The sequence below is a fragment of the Orbicella franksi genome, chromosome 7 (genome assembly GCF_964199315.1).
Source record: "Orbicella franksi chromosome 7, jaOrbFran1.1, whole genome shotgun sequence".
NCBI classification, from domain to species: Eukaryota; Metazoa; Cnidaria; class Anthozoa; order Scleractinia; family Merulinidae; genus Orbicella; species Orbicella franksi.
The window spans coordinates 8,007,035-8,025,121 of NC_138151.1; the positions used below are offsets into that span (position 1 = coordinate 8,007,035).

The 18,087-nt window shown below is 37.3% G+C and overlaps 1 protein-coding gene across 1 annotated transcript; it reads right to left on the minus strand.

Annotated features, from left to right (window-relative positions):
• Positions 1-802: 802 nt before the first annotated feature.
• On the minus strand, positions 803-18,085 carry LOC145493558 (uncharacterized). The gene is made up of 5 exons (XM_081473056.1): positions 17,719-18,085; positions 12,307-12,581; positions 11,895-12,084; positions 10,704-11,024; positions 803-1,389 (listed from the first exon to the last, which is right to left on the minus strand). Exons 1-5 carry the CDS (start codon positions 18,068-18,070, stop codon positions 803-805), a joined length of 1,725 nt encoding a protein of 574 aa, XP_081329182.1. The 5' UTR covers positions 18,071-18,085.
• Positions 18,086-18,087: the final 2 nt, after the last annotated feature.

Here is an 18,087-nt window from a genome sequence, read left to right on the forward strand (position 1 = left end):
GTGGCAAAAGCGCTAATGAGCTCATACATTCTTTTTTGAGCTTTTACACCCTCGTCGCACAAAAAGTATTCAATACATCGTGCTCAAATTCCTTGGAACAGTTAATCGTGCTGTACCCTTTCAATATTTAGTATTAATCTCTTTGTAACTCCATCAGAAACTGTATCGCTTATGGTAATGAGGCAAAGATTGTAAACAAAGATTCTCCTATAAAAAAACCTACCTAAAAGTACAAAAGGGATAGATACTGTAGAACACCTAAAGGCTCCTGTGTATACCAAAATACAAGGAGTGTCAGGGACATTCCATGGTATACCACTCGACAGCGTTGCGCTCCATTTCTACAAGAAGTCACTATCGACTATACTTAAATCGTTTGAATTATCTCGTAAATCGGGAAACAAGCATAGTCTACAGTCTTCTTCAGCCATTTGAGGTCAGTAATTATAATTTATTTGTCATTTCTTGGGCTAGTAATCGGAAAAAAATTGCCAGTTAAACGGTGTTTCAGCCGTTTACATGGCAAGTCGAAAGATGGTCGAAAGATCTCGCCTATGCACGTAACACTAAAAGCGGCTGAATTAAATATTTTAAAAGGCTTAATAATAACGAATCGTCTTAACTCAATAGTCATTCGGCTTTTTCGTGAGGATATCCTCACGATACACATAAGTCACCCCCGTTAGGGATTCAACACTACAAAACCAGGCGTTGTAGGTGTTTGTGTTTACAAGATAAATGGTTATTTATGTTTTCGTAACTATGTCCTCGAATTTGTACTGACCTGAACGACATGTCTATCTTAAAATGGGTAATAAAGAACGTTATCTAACTCAGCCTGGGCAGAATACCACTCACCAAGAGTGTCAATAGCACCTCTGACGCTGTTAGCAATCTTATTACCTGAATTGGAATCTTTACGGTCATTCACAACAACGTGATATTTATTTGTGCTATTTTGTTTATAAATCTGCAAATCGGCGTCGACCGTAGATTGCTTTTTCTCCATCAAGTCATTCGCTATGTATTCTGGCGTAGTCCATCCTTCAAGTTGCTGTTCAACATCCTTCTTTTGGTATGATATCTTACCACGATGCAGCCGGGTCTTCAAAAGTAAAGTGAATTCCCGAGGGTCAATCGCGATCAGGGGTGCCTTGCATGCCATAGACCTTTTCCCTGCACCATCATCAGGAACAGATTGTGATCGAAAAGGGGACCGCTTAGGCGGCTTGGGGTTTTGAGTTTGACGGGGTACATTTTTATTTCCCTTCCACCAAAGAATAACGCCCTTGGCACCGAGAAGCAGTCTTATTTCGTTAGTTAAGGCATCTTCTTCAGACTGTGACAACCTGCCCTTGTCACTGCAGATGATAATGGCAACTTTTCTCTCTGAAAATCCAACAAAAAGACCCAAAATCCATATCACTCTGTTCCAAGAATATGCACCATGAAATAAGAATGAAATTATTTTCGACGAAATGATCGTATTTGTCGAGATCAAGACAGTGAGGTGTGCAATAAGGACCTCATTCCCACACAGCGATTTTAGTTATGAAGAAAACACAGCCAACTTAATTGACTCCGATGCGAAACCAGTATCTATACTGTAAATGAACCTTATTCCTGCTGGTATCTATGATCACGAGACAGTATAATCCAAATAAATCGAATATCATTGCTAAAATTCCATAAATGAGTGAAGTAGAAGATGCCATATCGGATGTTCGACTATATGTTCCAAATCGATCATGACAAGCCTTTGTACTGAAACTTTTTGACCTTATAACGGAACCTAAATAACCACTTAATTCCGTGATTTGTGATAGTATACGCATAATTTCATTTCCTTGCTGATATCGATATCGTGGTAGTCCTATTGAACAGAAGTTTTTATTAACAGTCAGCTCGTTCGATGCGATTTGTAGCGGGCTGAAAAATTCTTAAATATCATTCTTCTATAAATACAGCTGCACAGTTTTTTTTATGCTATTTGTGAATCAAAACTCCGTATGTACAGTCAGTGACATCATGTACAGTTAGCTATGACGTCTATTTTGAGGATCGTAAGGTAGGAAACAATACATCTAAGCCCAAAAAAGCGCTAGCGTCTGCTTTATATATTTCACTGGAAAAGTTGAAAATTTACATGGACATGTCAATTTTAATTTACAGCACGTAAATATTGATTTACATTCTTTGTAAATTACAATTTACATGTTAGGGTTTTGTAAAATAAATTTACAGGAAATTTACAGCTTTTAGTACAGCATGTAAATGTTCTGTAAATAGTGATTTACATTGTTTTTGTCGACAATGATCATTTGAAGAACATGTAAAAACCTGTAAAATATTTTACGCACTTTTACAGTATCTGCCTTTGTAAAAAACATGTAAATTGCTTTGCTAAACCATGTAAGAAACGTGTAAATAATTCAAGCGAATGCTGGAAAAAGTCTGGAAATGTTATGTTTGTAACCCTGTAAAAACCATGTAAATGAAAAAAGGGGGCCTGTAAGAAACATGTAAAAACCATGTAAATGAAAAAAAGGGGCCTGTAAGAAACATGTAAAAGCCATGTAAATGAAAAAAGGGGGCCTGTAAGAAACATTTAAAAACCATGTAAATGAAAAAAGGGGGCCTGTAAGAAACATGTAAAAACCATGTCAATAAAAAAAAGGGGGCCTGTAAGAAACATATAAAAACCATGTCAATGAAAAAAAGGGGGCCTGTAAGAAAGATGTAAAAACCATGTAAATGGAAAACCTAGAAGTTGCACGGGTGCAGTGGGGGGCTGTAAATAGCCTGTTAAAAACATGTAAATTAAAAAGGGGGACATTACAAAGGCTGTGAAAACAATCTAAATGAGATAATGGGGGCTTTTCGAAAAACTGTTAAGACCACGTTAGTGTAAAATGGAGACTCTTAAAACAAAAAGATCTAAATTTAAGAGAAGGCCTGCTTAAACCCTGCAAAAACCATGTAACGGAAAAGTGGGCTTATTTAATATAACTCTGGTGTAACGGTTCAACCAACGGAGACTGTTGAAATGATGTAAATTCCAAGTTACCGACAGGTTCGCTATCCTCTTGTAAACGGTTGGTTGGATTTTGCAAAGAAATAAATGAAAAGTTACCCCGGCCAGGTTAAACTTGGGGGGGGACGGAGGGGGCGGGGGGAGAGGAAGAGTTGTCTCGGGTAACCGAGAACATATAAATGGGACCTTTTAAAGGCGCGTAAAGTTAAAATGTAACACCGCCCTAAAGCTCCGTAAACCTACCGTGAAGCCTCCATTAAGGTGCCTTTTACGTTGAAGCATTTGAACTTCTCTAAAATCCAAGTGTGTGCTATAGTTTGCTTTAAATTGAAGTTGGGTTAGAAGGTATGCACCAAACTAAATCGCTGCATTGATCGACACCGCACTAAGCTGTCTTCTTGTGAACTTTCCGCGCATCCACAGCGACAAAATAAAACTAGAATTGTTACTGCACATGCAGGCGTCCCAAGCTTTCGTCTCTAGAAAAGAGAAAAATTAATTCTCGGACACGTACGTATTTATTCATGAAGGACCATGAAAGCGTCACGTGTTGTGTGAGCTCAAGACGGAAAGAGCCCCGGTGACCGAGTTTGAACTGACCCGAGTTAGGTTAGGCAGGGAACCATAAGGGACACAGCCGGCCCAACGACCGTTTTCTCTCGAATGCTTTGAAACGCTGTTTTAGGCTATCTGGTGTACTTTCAAAGCTCTGTAGGCTAATTTTAGGTTGCGCAAAAAAAAATTTATCTGTTCGGTTATTCTAGAGGAGCTTGTGTATCTCGTACTTATTAGGGCTTTTTTGTCCATTTCCCGAAAACGTTAGGACTTATCGCCTTTCCGAAAATGATAGCTGACCTTTTTTCGGTACCCAAAATGACATTTTGTTTTTTTGTTTTGTTTTGTTTTGTTTTTTTGGTGATTTCTACCGTTCTGTGCTTTCATTGCCGTCACTGTTATCCTAGAAGAGCATACCAGTCTTGTGAGTGCCCGATCTCCAACAAACAGGAATCAGCGGTCTTCATGTTAGGTACCACGTCCTCTCGGTTCTCCCGCCACGTTTGGCAGTTCGTTGGAACCTGCAGCGAACTCGAGCTCTGTTTTAGCGGGCCAAAATCCACTCTACCTTCGCTTCGTCATCGTGCACGGTTTCAAGGCAAAGTTTTCCCTTACCCAGAAGCTGAAGATAGCGATCACAGGCAACAACAACAGGTAAGCAAGTTTTGCATAATTTGAACGAGTAGAGTAAAGTAACGTCAAGATACGTATACATTTCGTTTTGCCTTTGGTTGTGAATGTGTCATTATCAAGGAGAAGTTACATTGCTTGTGGAATCGACTTTGTTGATGTTTACCTGCTGTGCATAAAGGGCTTTATTATCTGTTATTATCTGTTCTCGATAACCGAGTATGAGCATGCGACATTTGTTATTGGCTTATTGGCTGATGCATTCTCTTGTAAGGTTATGTTGCCCTCTGATGTGAATGCTATTAAGCTAAAATGTAATGTGCCATCTTCAGCAGAGAAATTTCTCTTATGCTAGTGTAAGTATTCTGAAGTTACTCAAGTATCTACAGTTGTACCTACATGCAAGTTACAATATGCTACACAACTGTACATGGACATTGCACCCACTGGTGCTGATAGTAAGCTAAATGTTGTGAAATTTTCTTTCACAAAAAAAACACCACGATACTTTATAAAGAGGTATACATGTACCTCAAACTGTCATGAAAACTACACAGGACTTGAAAAAAAAAAGGAAGAGTAACTTGCCCAGGCAGGAAAATCTACTTGTCTTGGACGACACAGTATAGTCAATCGATTATTTCATAACAATCAATAGGAATTAGTCAATGATATCAGAAATCAATAAAAGAATTCGTCAGGAGTAATCGATTGTGATCAAATTTTCAATAAGCATTATCAATTTTGCTGATACTAGCTTATCTTTTAAGCAACATTTAATAAGGAAGAAATGAACAAAAGATATAAAGTGAAATACGAAATCATGAATACAATTGCATAAAACCATAACATTGTATCTTGTAAACAGAATATTTTGCTGGCATACATGTATCGGGGACTATGTTTTGGGGGTCTTTGGTAGTGCCTTTGAAATCTACATAAAAAAGTTACAATCAAACATTGTGTTGAGGGACACAATTTTTCTACAGTTTATGTGAACTAACAAAGAGAGGCCAACTTTCAATTGATTCTCTAATGACTGATAAATTTGGTAAAATCAAATTGATAACTTGAAACTTCTCTAGCATGTGAGTACGAATTTCTTTCAATTGATTGATAGCACTGATAACACTTACATTAATTTCAATTTATTGATTTATATCAATTTATGGATCAATTTCAATCGATTGCCTTACCCTGGGATGACCAGACAGCATTTTAGAGACCTGTTACAGCTGTACATTTTACTTGTACAAAATTGGGCTCTTACCAAATACATGCAGGTTTCATGTGTCATGCATCTGTTCATTCATCTGTAGCAGGGCAGGAAAAAAAATTGTAAGTCACTTGCCCACTGGGCCAGTCAATTTCAGTTTTCACTTGCCCCCATTTAAATATTGGTTGCCAGTGTGATGGCCAGTAAGGAAATCAGAGGACAAATGCGAATGAAGTACGCTCGGATTCCTAACTAATTCTTGCTTTCCACCTAATAATTAACTAATCTTTAGGTCTTAAGTTTTGAAATGGAATGACTGGAAATTATCATTTATCAAGCTGGCATTTTTAGTCAGACTCACAAGACTACTGAGGCTACATGGTAATTTCACTTGCCCACCGGGCCACTGAACTTCTATTTTCACTTGCCCAAGAGCAAAATTTACTTGGCTGAGGAAATCAGACCTGGTTTTTTCCTGCCCTGAGTAGATCACAGATAACACCAAAATGTGGTAAAAACAAAAAATATTCACATAACCCATTACCAGAGTGTGTCACAGAATCTGTGAATTTTTCAGGCATGTGTTACTGATGTTCTTACCACATTTTGATGTCTTCTGTGATCTATTACTGAACAGATGCACGACAACGTAGAATCTATCTGCTTCGTAATACATAACAAAGAAACAAAAACAAACATTTATGACATCAGCTGTACCTTTGTCCACCAATAGAGCATAAGTGCGTGTAAGAAACAATCAAATTGTGCCTGCAAATAACTTGACTTATTATTTAAACATTGTTTGATAGGAGTTTGATTTATTGTGCATGAATATTACGATGTAGAAGATAGTGAACATTGAATATTTACTGCCACACATTTTGAGTTTAGTTCTTCTACATCCTCTGACATTCAGTGCCTTCCAATCAGAGATGCAAAGTTTTTGTCACACAGTAGCTACAGATGTAGATGTAAGATCTGTTTGATTGACGAATATTCAGGGCTCAAAATAATGGCCGGTCAACGGGCAATGTCTGGCCAGAATGGTGACTTAACTGGCCAAAAACTTCACTTGCCGGTCATGTTGACCAGTCATGTCATGTTGAGACGGTCACGTTGTTCATTCTTGAATAAACAATCAAATCCCCAACTGTAAATCTGAGAGTTTTAAATCTCTTTTTTATTATGACCTCTAATGAAAACATACACCAATGCATACATGTATCTGTTCGAACGGCTAAAGACCATTCGCTTGCTGTTTGTCATACGTTCAAGATCAATAGGAATAGCATTCGAGTGACTGGGGTTAAATCCGTTCAGAAAAATATTAAGCCAATTTTTAAATGGTCTAGCAGTGACTGGAACAAACAAACTCTATTTGTGGGTTTAATTTGGCTCACATTACATGTACTTGATTTTTGCATAAATATCCTGACCGGTCAGAAACGAGACGTGACAGAGCTAAAATTACTTTGGCCAGTCAACATGACCGGCTACAGTCCGATTTCAAAGGTCACAGTATAAATTGGAATCATTATGATAACAAACAAAATAATAACTCTAATGTAAAATTCACTGATTGATATCATACACAGAATTTGCTGATTCATACTCAGACATAACTTATCTTATTTAACAAAATGTTTTATGTTACTTGCAGGATGAAGTAAAATTGAGAGTGGTCAATACATGCATACTCCTTGGCATTGATGCTTGATCAGGAAAAAATCAGCCACTGAGAAGTCTACAGTACTTATGACTCTATAAGGGGTCCAAGGCCCATTTCTTGAAGGCCCTGGAAACTTTTCAGGCCCACAAAGCCATCTTTAATTGAGCTGTGTCTAAAAACTAAGAGCTGTATATGCCTGAAACTTCTTGTGTGAAGGAAACCTCTGTTCATATTGAGAATAAGCGATTAAAACAGCTCTGTAAGCATAAGATTTCAGATTTTGGTATGGCTTTCTGGGTGCGAAAACGTTTTGGAACCTTTGAGAAATGGGCCCCAGGTGCATTACAGTGTAACATGGTGACCTTCAACACTTTGATATGCTCTGGCAGCTTTCTGGTTTAAATTCAACCACTTTAAACATTTTTTAATGCTTTGAAGTATCACCTACACTGTACCTGTGTTAGTGAATTAGCATCAAATTTAAATATCTCAGATTGCTAGGTTGAAACTTATTGTTCAATACAGCAGCTATAAGATTTCATCATAAAAAGAAAAGGCTATGTTTACATACATGTAGTACCAGAACAATAATTTATTAACTTATGATGTGTTATGGGAACTATGGTACTAGATAGGCCTTTCAATTTCAACAGGCCCCTATGAATTTTTTTTTACAGTACAGTTTTTTTATCACAAAAAGAAAAAGTAAAATTTTGAATATTGTTTACAGTGAATGTTTTGTCAGGGGTCCAAAATGTTTGTACTGTTTGGATTCAGTACAGTTTTGGAAAAAGAAGGAAACTGTGACTTTGTAAACATAGCCTAAAAGATGTCAGAAGCCTTGTTTTATGTTATGCAATGTAGTATTCCTTTGGCATGAATGTTTTTATGATGAATTTAAAATGTCAACCTCTATCTTGTGGTAAATGTTTTTTCTCCCTATTTTCTGTTATTTCAAAGGAACAATTCACTCTATGAAAAAAGTTGATCAATACTTCACACTTACATTGCAGTAATTTTCATAATAAGGTAAAGGTAAAGTCTGCATACGAGCCACGTGGCCCAACAGGCTGGAGCTTATCCTGCTTTCTGTAGCAGGAAGCGACTAGGACTATTTCTGCTCCCCCTGGATGAGATGCCAGTCCATTGCAGGGTTACCCCACCATTAAATTCGCTGGTACCCACTTATACACCTGGGTGGAGAGGCACTGAGAGTAAAGTGTGTTGCTCAACAACACAACAGAACATACCTGCCTAGAGCTTGAACCCGGATCGCTCGATCAGGAGTTGAGCACACTACATGTAACTACAAGGCCATCATGCCTCCCCATTTCTCATTATTAAGGCCAATTTTTAAATTGGATTAAAATGTAGGATTAAAATCCTACATTAATTACTCATTAAGAAAAAGGTATTATCATTATGTTGCATTTGACTTTGTGGATTTAGTATATATTTGAGACAGGTATCCATTCGCAAACAATTTTAATTTAGTAATACACCTAAATTGTAAAATTTTCACTAGTTGTAGCTGACAACAGTATAGTTCTTAATCATTTTATTATTTATGAATTAAATAGGGCTCAATATGACATGGTTTCGCACAATCTTGAAAAGGTCTTGAATTTTAGTAGTCTTCTCGAAAAGTGCTTGAATTTGGTTAAAGGAGCTCAGTCATGGTATTTTAAAATATTTTGGCCATGCACAAAATTACATTTAAGTCGTCTTGTTATGGATAGATAGAAAAGAAAACATGTTTTATTTGTTGCAATGTATACATTGTAAACCTTATTCATGGCATATAAAAACTATTTGAATTTTACTGAGTTTGTTCTGATTGCAATAAATTTCTGATTCTGTATAAATTTGCATATTTTCTACTATTATAATTAAGGTCAACAGATTTGATTACAATAAAACAGTACATTCCATGCATTTTTCTTCAAGTTATTATTTACAAGTCATTTATCGTACAGGGTTTCTGCCTCCCTTTTTCGATTTCCATGTTATTTACAGGCTCCCTTTTTTCAATTTACAGGTTATTTACAGGCTCCCTTTTTCAATTTACAGGTTATTTGCAGGCTCCATTTTTCAATTTACATGTTATTTACAGGTTCCCTTTTTCGATTTCCATGCTATTTACAGGCTCCCTTTTTCGATTTCCATGTTATTTACAGGCTCCCTTTTTCCATTTACATGTTATTTACAGGCTCCCTTTTTCCATTTACATGTTATTTACAGGCTCCCCTTTTCCATTTACATGTTATTTACAGGCTCCCTTTTTCGATTTACATGTTATTTACAGGCTCCGATCTTCGATTTACATGTTATTTACAGGCTCCCTTTTTCCATTTACATGTTATTTACAGGCTCCCTTTTTTGATTTACATGTTATTTGCAGGCTCCCTTTTTCGATTTACATGTTCTTTATGGGTTCCTTTTTTGATTTCCATGTTATTTACAGACTCCCTTTTTCGATTTACACGTTATTTACAGGCTCCCTTTTTCGAATTACATGTTATTTACAGGCTCCCTTCTTCGATTTACATGTTATTTACAGGCTCCTGTTTTCATTTTCCATGTTATTTACAGCCTCCCTTTTTTTATTTACATGTTGCTTACAGCCTCCCCTTTTTCATTTTCATGTTTTTTACAGTATTATGGCACCCTCCCTGTATTAAATTTACATGTTATTTACGGGTTTCCAGGTTGAATCACAAGAAATTCACAGGCTATTTACAGTATTTGCAGGAACAGTTTACATGTTATTTACATGATCTTAGCCCTTTGCTTTGAAACATTTACAGTGTTTTCTTCATCATTTACATGTTTCACTTAAAATATTTACATGTTATTTACATGAAACCTCCAAAACATGTAAAAGGGGAAAAATCATGTAAATTTTTCTTTACAGTCTTTTTTTGGTTATTTACATGTTAATTACATGTTATTTACATACTCTGTAAATTTTCAACTTTTCCAGTGTTTATATAATAGGCTACTGTCTTGAGATAATATAACAGAACACGAAAACGAAAAACGAAAATCGAAGTTCAAATTCCGTTTTTCAATGTCTTACGAAAATAGAAGATTAAAAACGGAAATGACAATTGCTATTCTGTTTTACGAAGTCATGGGAAAACGAGAAAGGAAAATAAAAATTCCAATTTCGTTTTCAATGTAGTAGGAAAACGAAAAGCAAAAAGAAAAGTTCGAATTCCCTTTTCCGATGGCGTGGGTAAATGAAAAACGAAACTGGAAGTTCGAATTTCGTTTTCCCATATTGTAGGAAAACGGTTTGCACTAAGGTACAAGCATTCCTTCGCGTGGTATACCCAGATTTTCGGAAATTTCTAATTGGGAGGTTCTGTTCCATTTGATTTTCTTCCGGAAATTTCCGAATTTTGCAAATCAATCGTTCGCTTTGCGGATTTTCTAGAAAATTCCACGGGAAAAATTTCCGTACGATTTGTCCCTGTCTCGAAAATTTCGGAATTTTTGATAGAATGGAAAGAAATATAACAGTTTTGCTTAAGTTAGTGACTCATTCCCCACTACCCAAACATTCAAAAGTCTCGGTTTAGTACAGACATTCTTACCCACTTTTTCCCTGGCTGTATTCAGTACGTCTTTATAGAGGGTTCCAGCTGATATGTTACACAACTCGTCTCTCATGGGTCTGGCGTCGACAACAATAAAACAAGACCACATTGAATCGATGGAGAGTATAGCATCTGGTGGACCACTGAACATGTGAAAAATGCTAAGCACCTCTTCACCAAACAAGTCACTGATAATAGTCATGTCAGACTGGTCCCGACAAAGGATCGCAGTCTTTTTCCCCTGTGATGGAGTATCCTTGGCCAAGGCTTCCAAATGTTTGATACAAGTACTTTCGGGTGTAACTCCGGCGCAATGACCTAAAACAATAATGATAACGACAGTGACATCAGCAGTGACAGTGACAGTGACAGTGACCGTTCACAGCAACAGTGACAATAGAGTCCTAAAGTGTGACGTCACAAAAAAATAAATTTGAGAAATTATGGGATTTGGCGCCATTTTCGAATAGAGCGTCCTTAAAAAAGGGTCTTTGCCAAAAATTACTTCTTAATTGTAATTCCCAGCCGAAATATAAAGGATGAAAATTTGGTATTGCCCCATATAAATCTCTCTAATTTTGAGTCAGTTCTAAACTGAAGGAACTGAAACAAATTTTGAAGGGTTTGTATGGGATGCTATCAAACTTTGATCCCTTATATCTCTAACGGAAATTGCAATTCAGAGCTAATTTTTGGGATGAGGGTATCGTTTGGGATCCTCTATAAGAATATGACATCATATCCCATAATTTCAGAAATTTTATTTTTGTGACGTCATCACTTCAGGACTCTATGGCAGTGGCAGTGGCAGTGGCAGTGGCAGTGGCAGTGGCAGCGGCAGTGACATGAAAATATTTATATCACATTTATTAATAGAACTTGAAATAATAAGAAAGTGATCAACTTAAATCAACTCGCCAATTAAAATGGACACTTGTTAATAGACACTTCTTTCAGCCCCTTTTACGGTGTCTGTGGTGGAGTGGTGCGACTCTGATAAAACCTCACCCTATCCGGGGGAGAAGGTTGTCTTTGAACCTTACGTTAAAATATTACCTTTCACGTCCAAAGCGGAACAGTAAGCAAGATAAATATAGTTACAATGTTTGATATGCGCGCAATATTTTGGTTACGAGTTAACGTGTAAATTAGAGTAATCATTGTCGACTGACCGACGGACTTACTTACCACTTGTGCTCGCAGAGGTGACTTGTCCAGGTTCAACAATGTTGGATTTCTCGCTGGTAAGTAATTGATTAACGAGAACACTTTCCTGACTACGTTCGGTTTCAGCTTCCTGCCTTTCGACGCTTTCGTCCTTTACTGGCTCTACATTTGTATTTACATCGGCTGCTAGGCTTCCGTTGGAAGTACCTTCCTGCGACACAAAAATGAAGTTAATGTTTTTATGTTGTTGTTGTTTTTTTTTATTTATTGTTGTTTGTTCCTTTTTTTGCAACTGTGAAGCTTAGCTGGGCTGTTGGCAGTAAACTGGTAATGTATTTTGGTTGTTTCACGTTAAGGCAAATTAAACTGTGTCACTCAAGGTGAAAAAGAATCGATTTTACTCTTTATCCTGGTTCCTGTTGTACCATCTTACCTGAATCGTGTCAACTGCAGGTTTGGAAGGCTGAAGTTTTGGCTCAAACTTTTCCCCCTTCTTTCCAGGATCAAGGAAATGCAACATTGCCTCCTTGTGAATCGGTCTGTGTTCTTTGTCCCAAGAAAAGATAAAGCTTATGCGTCCATCCATGAATTCCTCTTTGAACTGAGAGGAAATCTGTCTCTTAGCCCACCGTGACAAGACAGCTTTTTCTTCCTCAGCAGCATTTTTGTAGTTGTCATCTCCACCAATAACTACAATTACTTTGTTGCCTGTCAGTTCAAAAACACAAATCAAGTCGAAGCCAAGAACAGTTGTAGAGAATAAATATTTATCGTTCAGGGACACTGGTTTTCTCGTAAAAAAAAGCTCCAACTTCACGGTAAAATAATCTACCAAAAATGGCTATTTTCTGCAGATGCCGTTTACTAAGAAATGTCCGCTATCTTAGTTATTTGAAAGGTGGCAGTTGTAACAGTTGCAAAATATTGTAACGTCAACGTAATGCCACCATTAGATGTTACTCATCATATGGAAACGTGAAAATTGTCATCCTGTATAACTAATATATTTATGCAATACATGATGACAAAGTAATCCTTGCTACTGCTACTGCTACTGCTACTGCTACTGCTACTGCTACTGCTACTGCTACTGCTACTGCTACTGTTGCAACTGCTACTGCTACAGCTACTGTTGCTACTGCTGCTACTCCTGCCACTGCTGCTGCTACTTTTGCTACTGCTACTGCTACTGCGTGCTACAGATTTTGCAGCTTACGTTTCTTTAAACCGAAGCAACGTGTTTCTTCGGAAAAGCGGGACTGTGCGACACAAAATAAACGTAAATCATCTGCGTGTAATTTTCCGTCTAAAATCGATACCTCCCTCTTGTGGAATGTCCTTAGTGAAAGAATAGGATTACCTTCATCTCTGTACTTGAAGGTGGAGTAACCCATTTTTAACCTAGCTACGTCTGCTGCACTACCACCTAATAATAATCCAGGAAATGCGGTAATAATCCAACGCGTGTTCATAGCGCCATACATTTTTGCTAGCATAGTGAAAAAGGAAAATGGAAACTGAGTGTTTCTCATTCGTTTGATAAAACTTAAGCCGAAGACTGTAAATTGTAAGTTTTTGACAGTGTTCTTATTCTTAGATTGGAGTTTAAATAGATGTTTATCCCCGGAAGAGGCAGTTTTTAGATATACAAGATTTTATGTTTGAAAAATGCGGACATCGATTATTTCATTTTTTTAGCTGCTTTTGTGCCCATTCTCGGAAAAAACAAAAAAAGAATTAAATTTGTTTTCACTGTCACGCAATAAAAAATAAAATCAAAAACCATTCAGTGGGTAAAGTCAAGAAATTATGATATTATAGAAGATAAATAAAGAAGATAGTTCTCCAAGTTTAAGAGTCCCTGTCCATAAAAATGGAAAATAACTCGGCAAGGGTCGAAAATTCGATTTCGCTCATATTTTCATGGTAGATAGGCTAGGGCATGACAAAAACTACTGGATAGTTTTTTGGCAAAATATCCCTTTATTTCAAAGAAATATGCAAATTACCAAATTTCGTTAAAATCGTCATTTAACGCACCATTTTATTACACAAGTTTGAGAGCCTCGCATGCAAAACCACATCATTCTTCCGCCTTTAAAACACTCAAATATTTTTGTGCAATGTTTAAATGTGTACTGGGTTGATTTTAGGGAATGTTGCGTTGTCTTTTTGGGTGCAAAATAATTAAATTTCGAAGACATGTATTTCATTCACTTAAAAGTACTTCGTGAATATAATTAATTTTCACCATGTGCGAAACCTTCAAATGGATCAAGCTTCTGGTGGTTGAATCGCAGAAGGATGGTCTACAGATTCCTGTAAAAATTTCTTTGGGCAAATGATTGTGAGCGACGCGAGAGCTTTTCCAAGTACGTCAAAAAATGCAAATATTTGACCATCAGTCGTCAAATTTCAATTTACGGATTAGACGTATATTTTAGCATGCGCCACATGACTTGACCTATGTTAAGTTGAAATAGACACAGAGCTGATAATTCGAAATGTTCTAACCTTATTTGCTGTAATAGGCAGGTCCAAAGTCGATTTGACGTTTTTCTAGTCGATCTCTCACCATTCGTCGCTCATAAAGCAGAAGTTTGCTTTTGTTTACATAACGTCCGATGTACATCGCCATCTGTCAACTTATTTAACGGTCGAATACCATGAATCTGTGACCCTCTTTCGACACATATGATCACCACTGCATCTAAGTCAAAAACGGCTAAGTCATTTGTAGATAGTTGCTTGCTTTGCACTACACCAAACTATTACGTTTGATCATCATGGTTTGATGGCTTGAATCCTTGCTTGCAGCGGTTCCTTGTTCGTCACGCAATGCTGTCATCCCATTTTAGCGGGTAGGGGTAGGACAATTTCTATCCTAATAAGTAAGGCTCCGTAAGGCTTGGAATCACTGGAAGCACACAATCGTGTTCAGTAGGAAGAGATTGAATTAAGAAATGAAAAGAATGAATAGTTTACCATTGCCCCTGTTGTTATCTTTTCCTCGACCACCGCTACCTACATGCCCTGCGTAATACTGTACCGCTAAACTCATACCTAGGTCTTTTCGCACTATGCAATTATTTTTGGTTTACATGTAATACAGTGGGTTACCCTCGGGGAAATGGGTGGTGACCGCTTAATGGGGCTAGCCGCTTAAATAGAGGTTGGTGTACCTTGAATATTTAATTTTTCACTGTCGGGCTATAAATTTCTTGGTGAACATGGAGTCAATTCAAGACAATCATGATAGACGTGTGTTTGAATTATCACTCGTCATGCACCTTCAATTTCAGACTCTTATCTGCCATCGCCCTTTCCAAAACAAAGTTCTTAAATTTTGGGTGGCCGCTTAATAGGGGTAAAGACAATAATGAAACCCTTATCGGAATGAGCAAATGGTGGCCGCGGAGGTAACCGGTCAATAGGTGTTTTATTTACAATATTTTATTGACGATAATTTTGGACTGTATTTACAACAGTCCACCATTTTCTGTTACATACCAATGCCTCGCCACTAAGCAAACAAAATACGCCAAATAAAACGGCATGGCCAGGGCTATTTACTCACGTAATTACTAAATAAATTTAGTCTGTTTTCTCACGAATTAGACACGTTGTGATTTCCTATTTTTATTTCAGCTACTTCTTGCTTCATTGATCTATAATTTGTTTATGGCAATTTTCTTAAAATTCTAGTGAGTACAGGCACTAGCTTTATCAGCTGTTGTCTGAAACGTCAGAACGTACAACAAACGTGATTTGAACCGACGCCACGTACACTATAGAACGCGATTATATAAATGTACACATACTATTACATATATATGAACAAACAGATGAACAATGATTAAGTTGTTTCACTTATCCTGAGAGTACTCTATACAAAACAGATCAAAATGGGCAGCATATGCCGTGACAGCATTGCGTGAAGAACAAATAACGGCTGTAAGATTGTGCTGCGCCCACACGCTTATCAGCAATGGTCAGCAATCGATTAAACGCAATATTTTGGCGAAGCGTAAAGCAAGCAACTATCTCCAAATGACTTAGCCGTTTTAGACTTAGATGCAGTGATGTTCATAAGCGCAGAAAGATGGTCACAGATTCATAGTGTTCGACCAATAATAGGTTGACAGTAGGCGATGTACATCGGACGTTAACCTTGTGTAAACAATGGCAAACTTCTGCTTTATGTGCGACGAATGGTGAAAGATCGACTAGAAACACGTTAAATCGGCTTTGGACCTGCCTTTACCAACAAATAAGGTTAGAACATTTCGAAATTATCAGCTCTGTGTCTATTTCAACTTATTATAGGTCAAGTCGTGTGGCGCATGCTAAAATATACGTCTAACCCGTAAATTGAAATTTGACGATGGATGGTCAAATATTTGCATTTTTGACGTACTTTGAAAAGCTCTCGCGTCGTTCACAATCATTTGCCCAAAGAAATTTTTACAGGAATCTGTAGACCATCCTTCTGCGATTCAACCACCTGAAGCTTGATCCATTTGAAGGTTTCGCACATGGTGAAAATTAATTATATTCACGAAGTACTTTTAAGTGAATGAAATACATGTCTTCGAAATTTAATTATTTTGCACCCAAAAAGACAACGCAACATTCCCTAAAATCAACCCAGTACACATTTAAACATTGCACAAAAATATTTGAGTGTTTTAAAGACGGAAGAATGATGTGGTTTTGCATGCGAGGCTCTCAAACTTGTGTAATAAAATGGTGCGTCAATTGACGATTTTAACGGAATTTGGTAATTTGCATATTTCTTTGAAATAAAAGGACATTTTGCCAAAAAAACTATCCAGTAGTTTTTGTCATGCCCTAGCCTATCTACCATAAGAATATGAGCGAAATCGAATTTTCGACCCTTGCCGCGAAATTAAGAATTTGTCTGATTTTTACAGGCAGGCACTCTTAAGGTGTGTGCGTTGTCACGAAGATGAGATATTCGTCGAAATGTTCCGCGCAAATTTACAGAGCTAGTATGGAGCCGCCATGTTGGTGTCCCTCTGTGGTACACCAATATGGCGGCCGGAAATTAGTGTAAACGTCTGAAACTTACTTTGGCTATCTAGGCGACTGATTAACTGCACTGAACAAACAAACATTTAAATAAACACTTTTCCAAATACTTAAACGTCTTAAATGGCTAAAAATCACTAGATAAATACATATTTTTCGACAAACGCGATTGTAGCTTAATGTCACGCACCACCATAACTCTGAAATTCAAAATGCGCTGGTTTCCAAACGAAGGACGCTATTGAGCTGGGAAGTTGTAAAGAGATAAATTTAGTACCTCTTTTTCTGATGAGGATAAAAACTTTGGTGGCTCTTTAGTTATGGATTTAAGAATTTGAGGAAGTCACGTGAAAATAACGCTCTATTCTGCATGGTCGAAACTTGAAATTTGTCTGAAAATTTCAGTTTAATAATTCTGAATTCTGAAAATGACACTTTTCACTGCTTTGAAAGGTGATAATAAAGATAAAAATTGCTTTTCGTGGCTTTAAAATTAGAATGTAAAGCCTTTCAATTTTCTTTCAAATTTCAGTTTCAAATGAGTGTAGTGTTCAGTGTCATGCAATCATTGTGACAAACCCGAATCACTCGATCCTTCAGCACTGTACAATTTTTCTGAGCCAACAAGAATTTCATTGCTGGGTTTTCTCGCGAAGACTCCATAAAAGGTTCTGATATGATGTTTTCCGGATCAATGCTTTCCTATTGGTCTTTGTGTAAGATAAAATATGAAGGTTACGATGTTGTCATAAACGAATTTGTAAGTAGAACAGTTCCCCTCTAAATCACTCACCCGTTTTCTCCAGTAACGCTCTGTAGAATCTCGCGTAACCAATGCCAGCGTTGTCTTCGTTAATTGACAGCCGAGATTCGTGAGCATGGACGACGAAAACGGCGAAATCCATGGGTGGTTCAGATTGGTTGGTCTTGCACAATTCCGTCATTTCTGAGAGAGCAAAGTACTTCTTTGTGGGGATCGAAATGTCGAAGCTTAGTTTGTCTTTGATGGCGTTTAACAACTTCTCCACTACATCTAGCTTGTAGGTTTTATCGCAGTTAAAAAGATGGAAACATTTCTTGTTCCCTTCCTTTCTTTCTGGCAGCGGCTGTTCCTCATCCATATTCGAGTCAGTGTTTTCCTCCATCTTGATATTAACACTGT

Excerpts from the sequence above, each read along its gene's own strand:
- LOC145493558 (XM_081473056.1), bottom strand. The coding sequence starts at position 18,070 with ATGGAGGAAAACACTGACTCGAATATGGATGAGGAACAGCCGCTGCCA. Across the intron at positions 12,582-17,718 it reads AGCGTTACTGGAGAAAACGG|GCAACAAAGTAATTGTAGTT; the intron begins GTGAGTGATTTA and ends TTGAACTGACAG. Across the intron at positions 11,025-11,894 it reads CACCTCTGCGAGCACAAGTG|GTCATTGCGCCGGAGTTACA; the intron begins GTAAGTAAGTCC and ends TTATTGTTTTAG.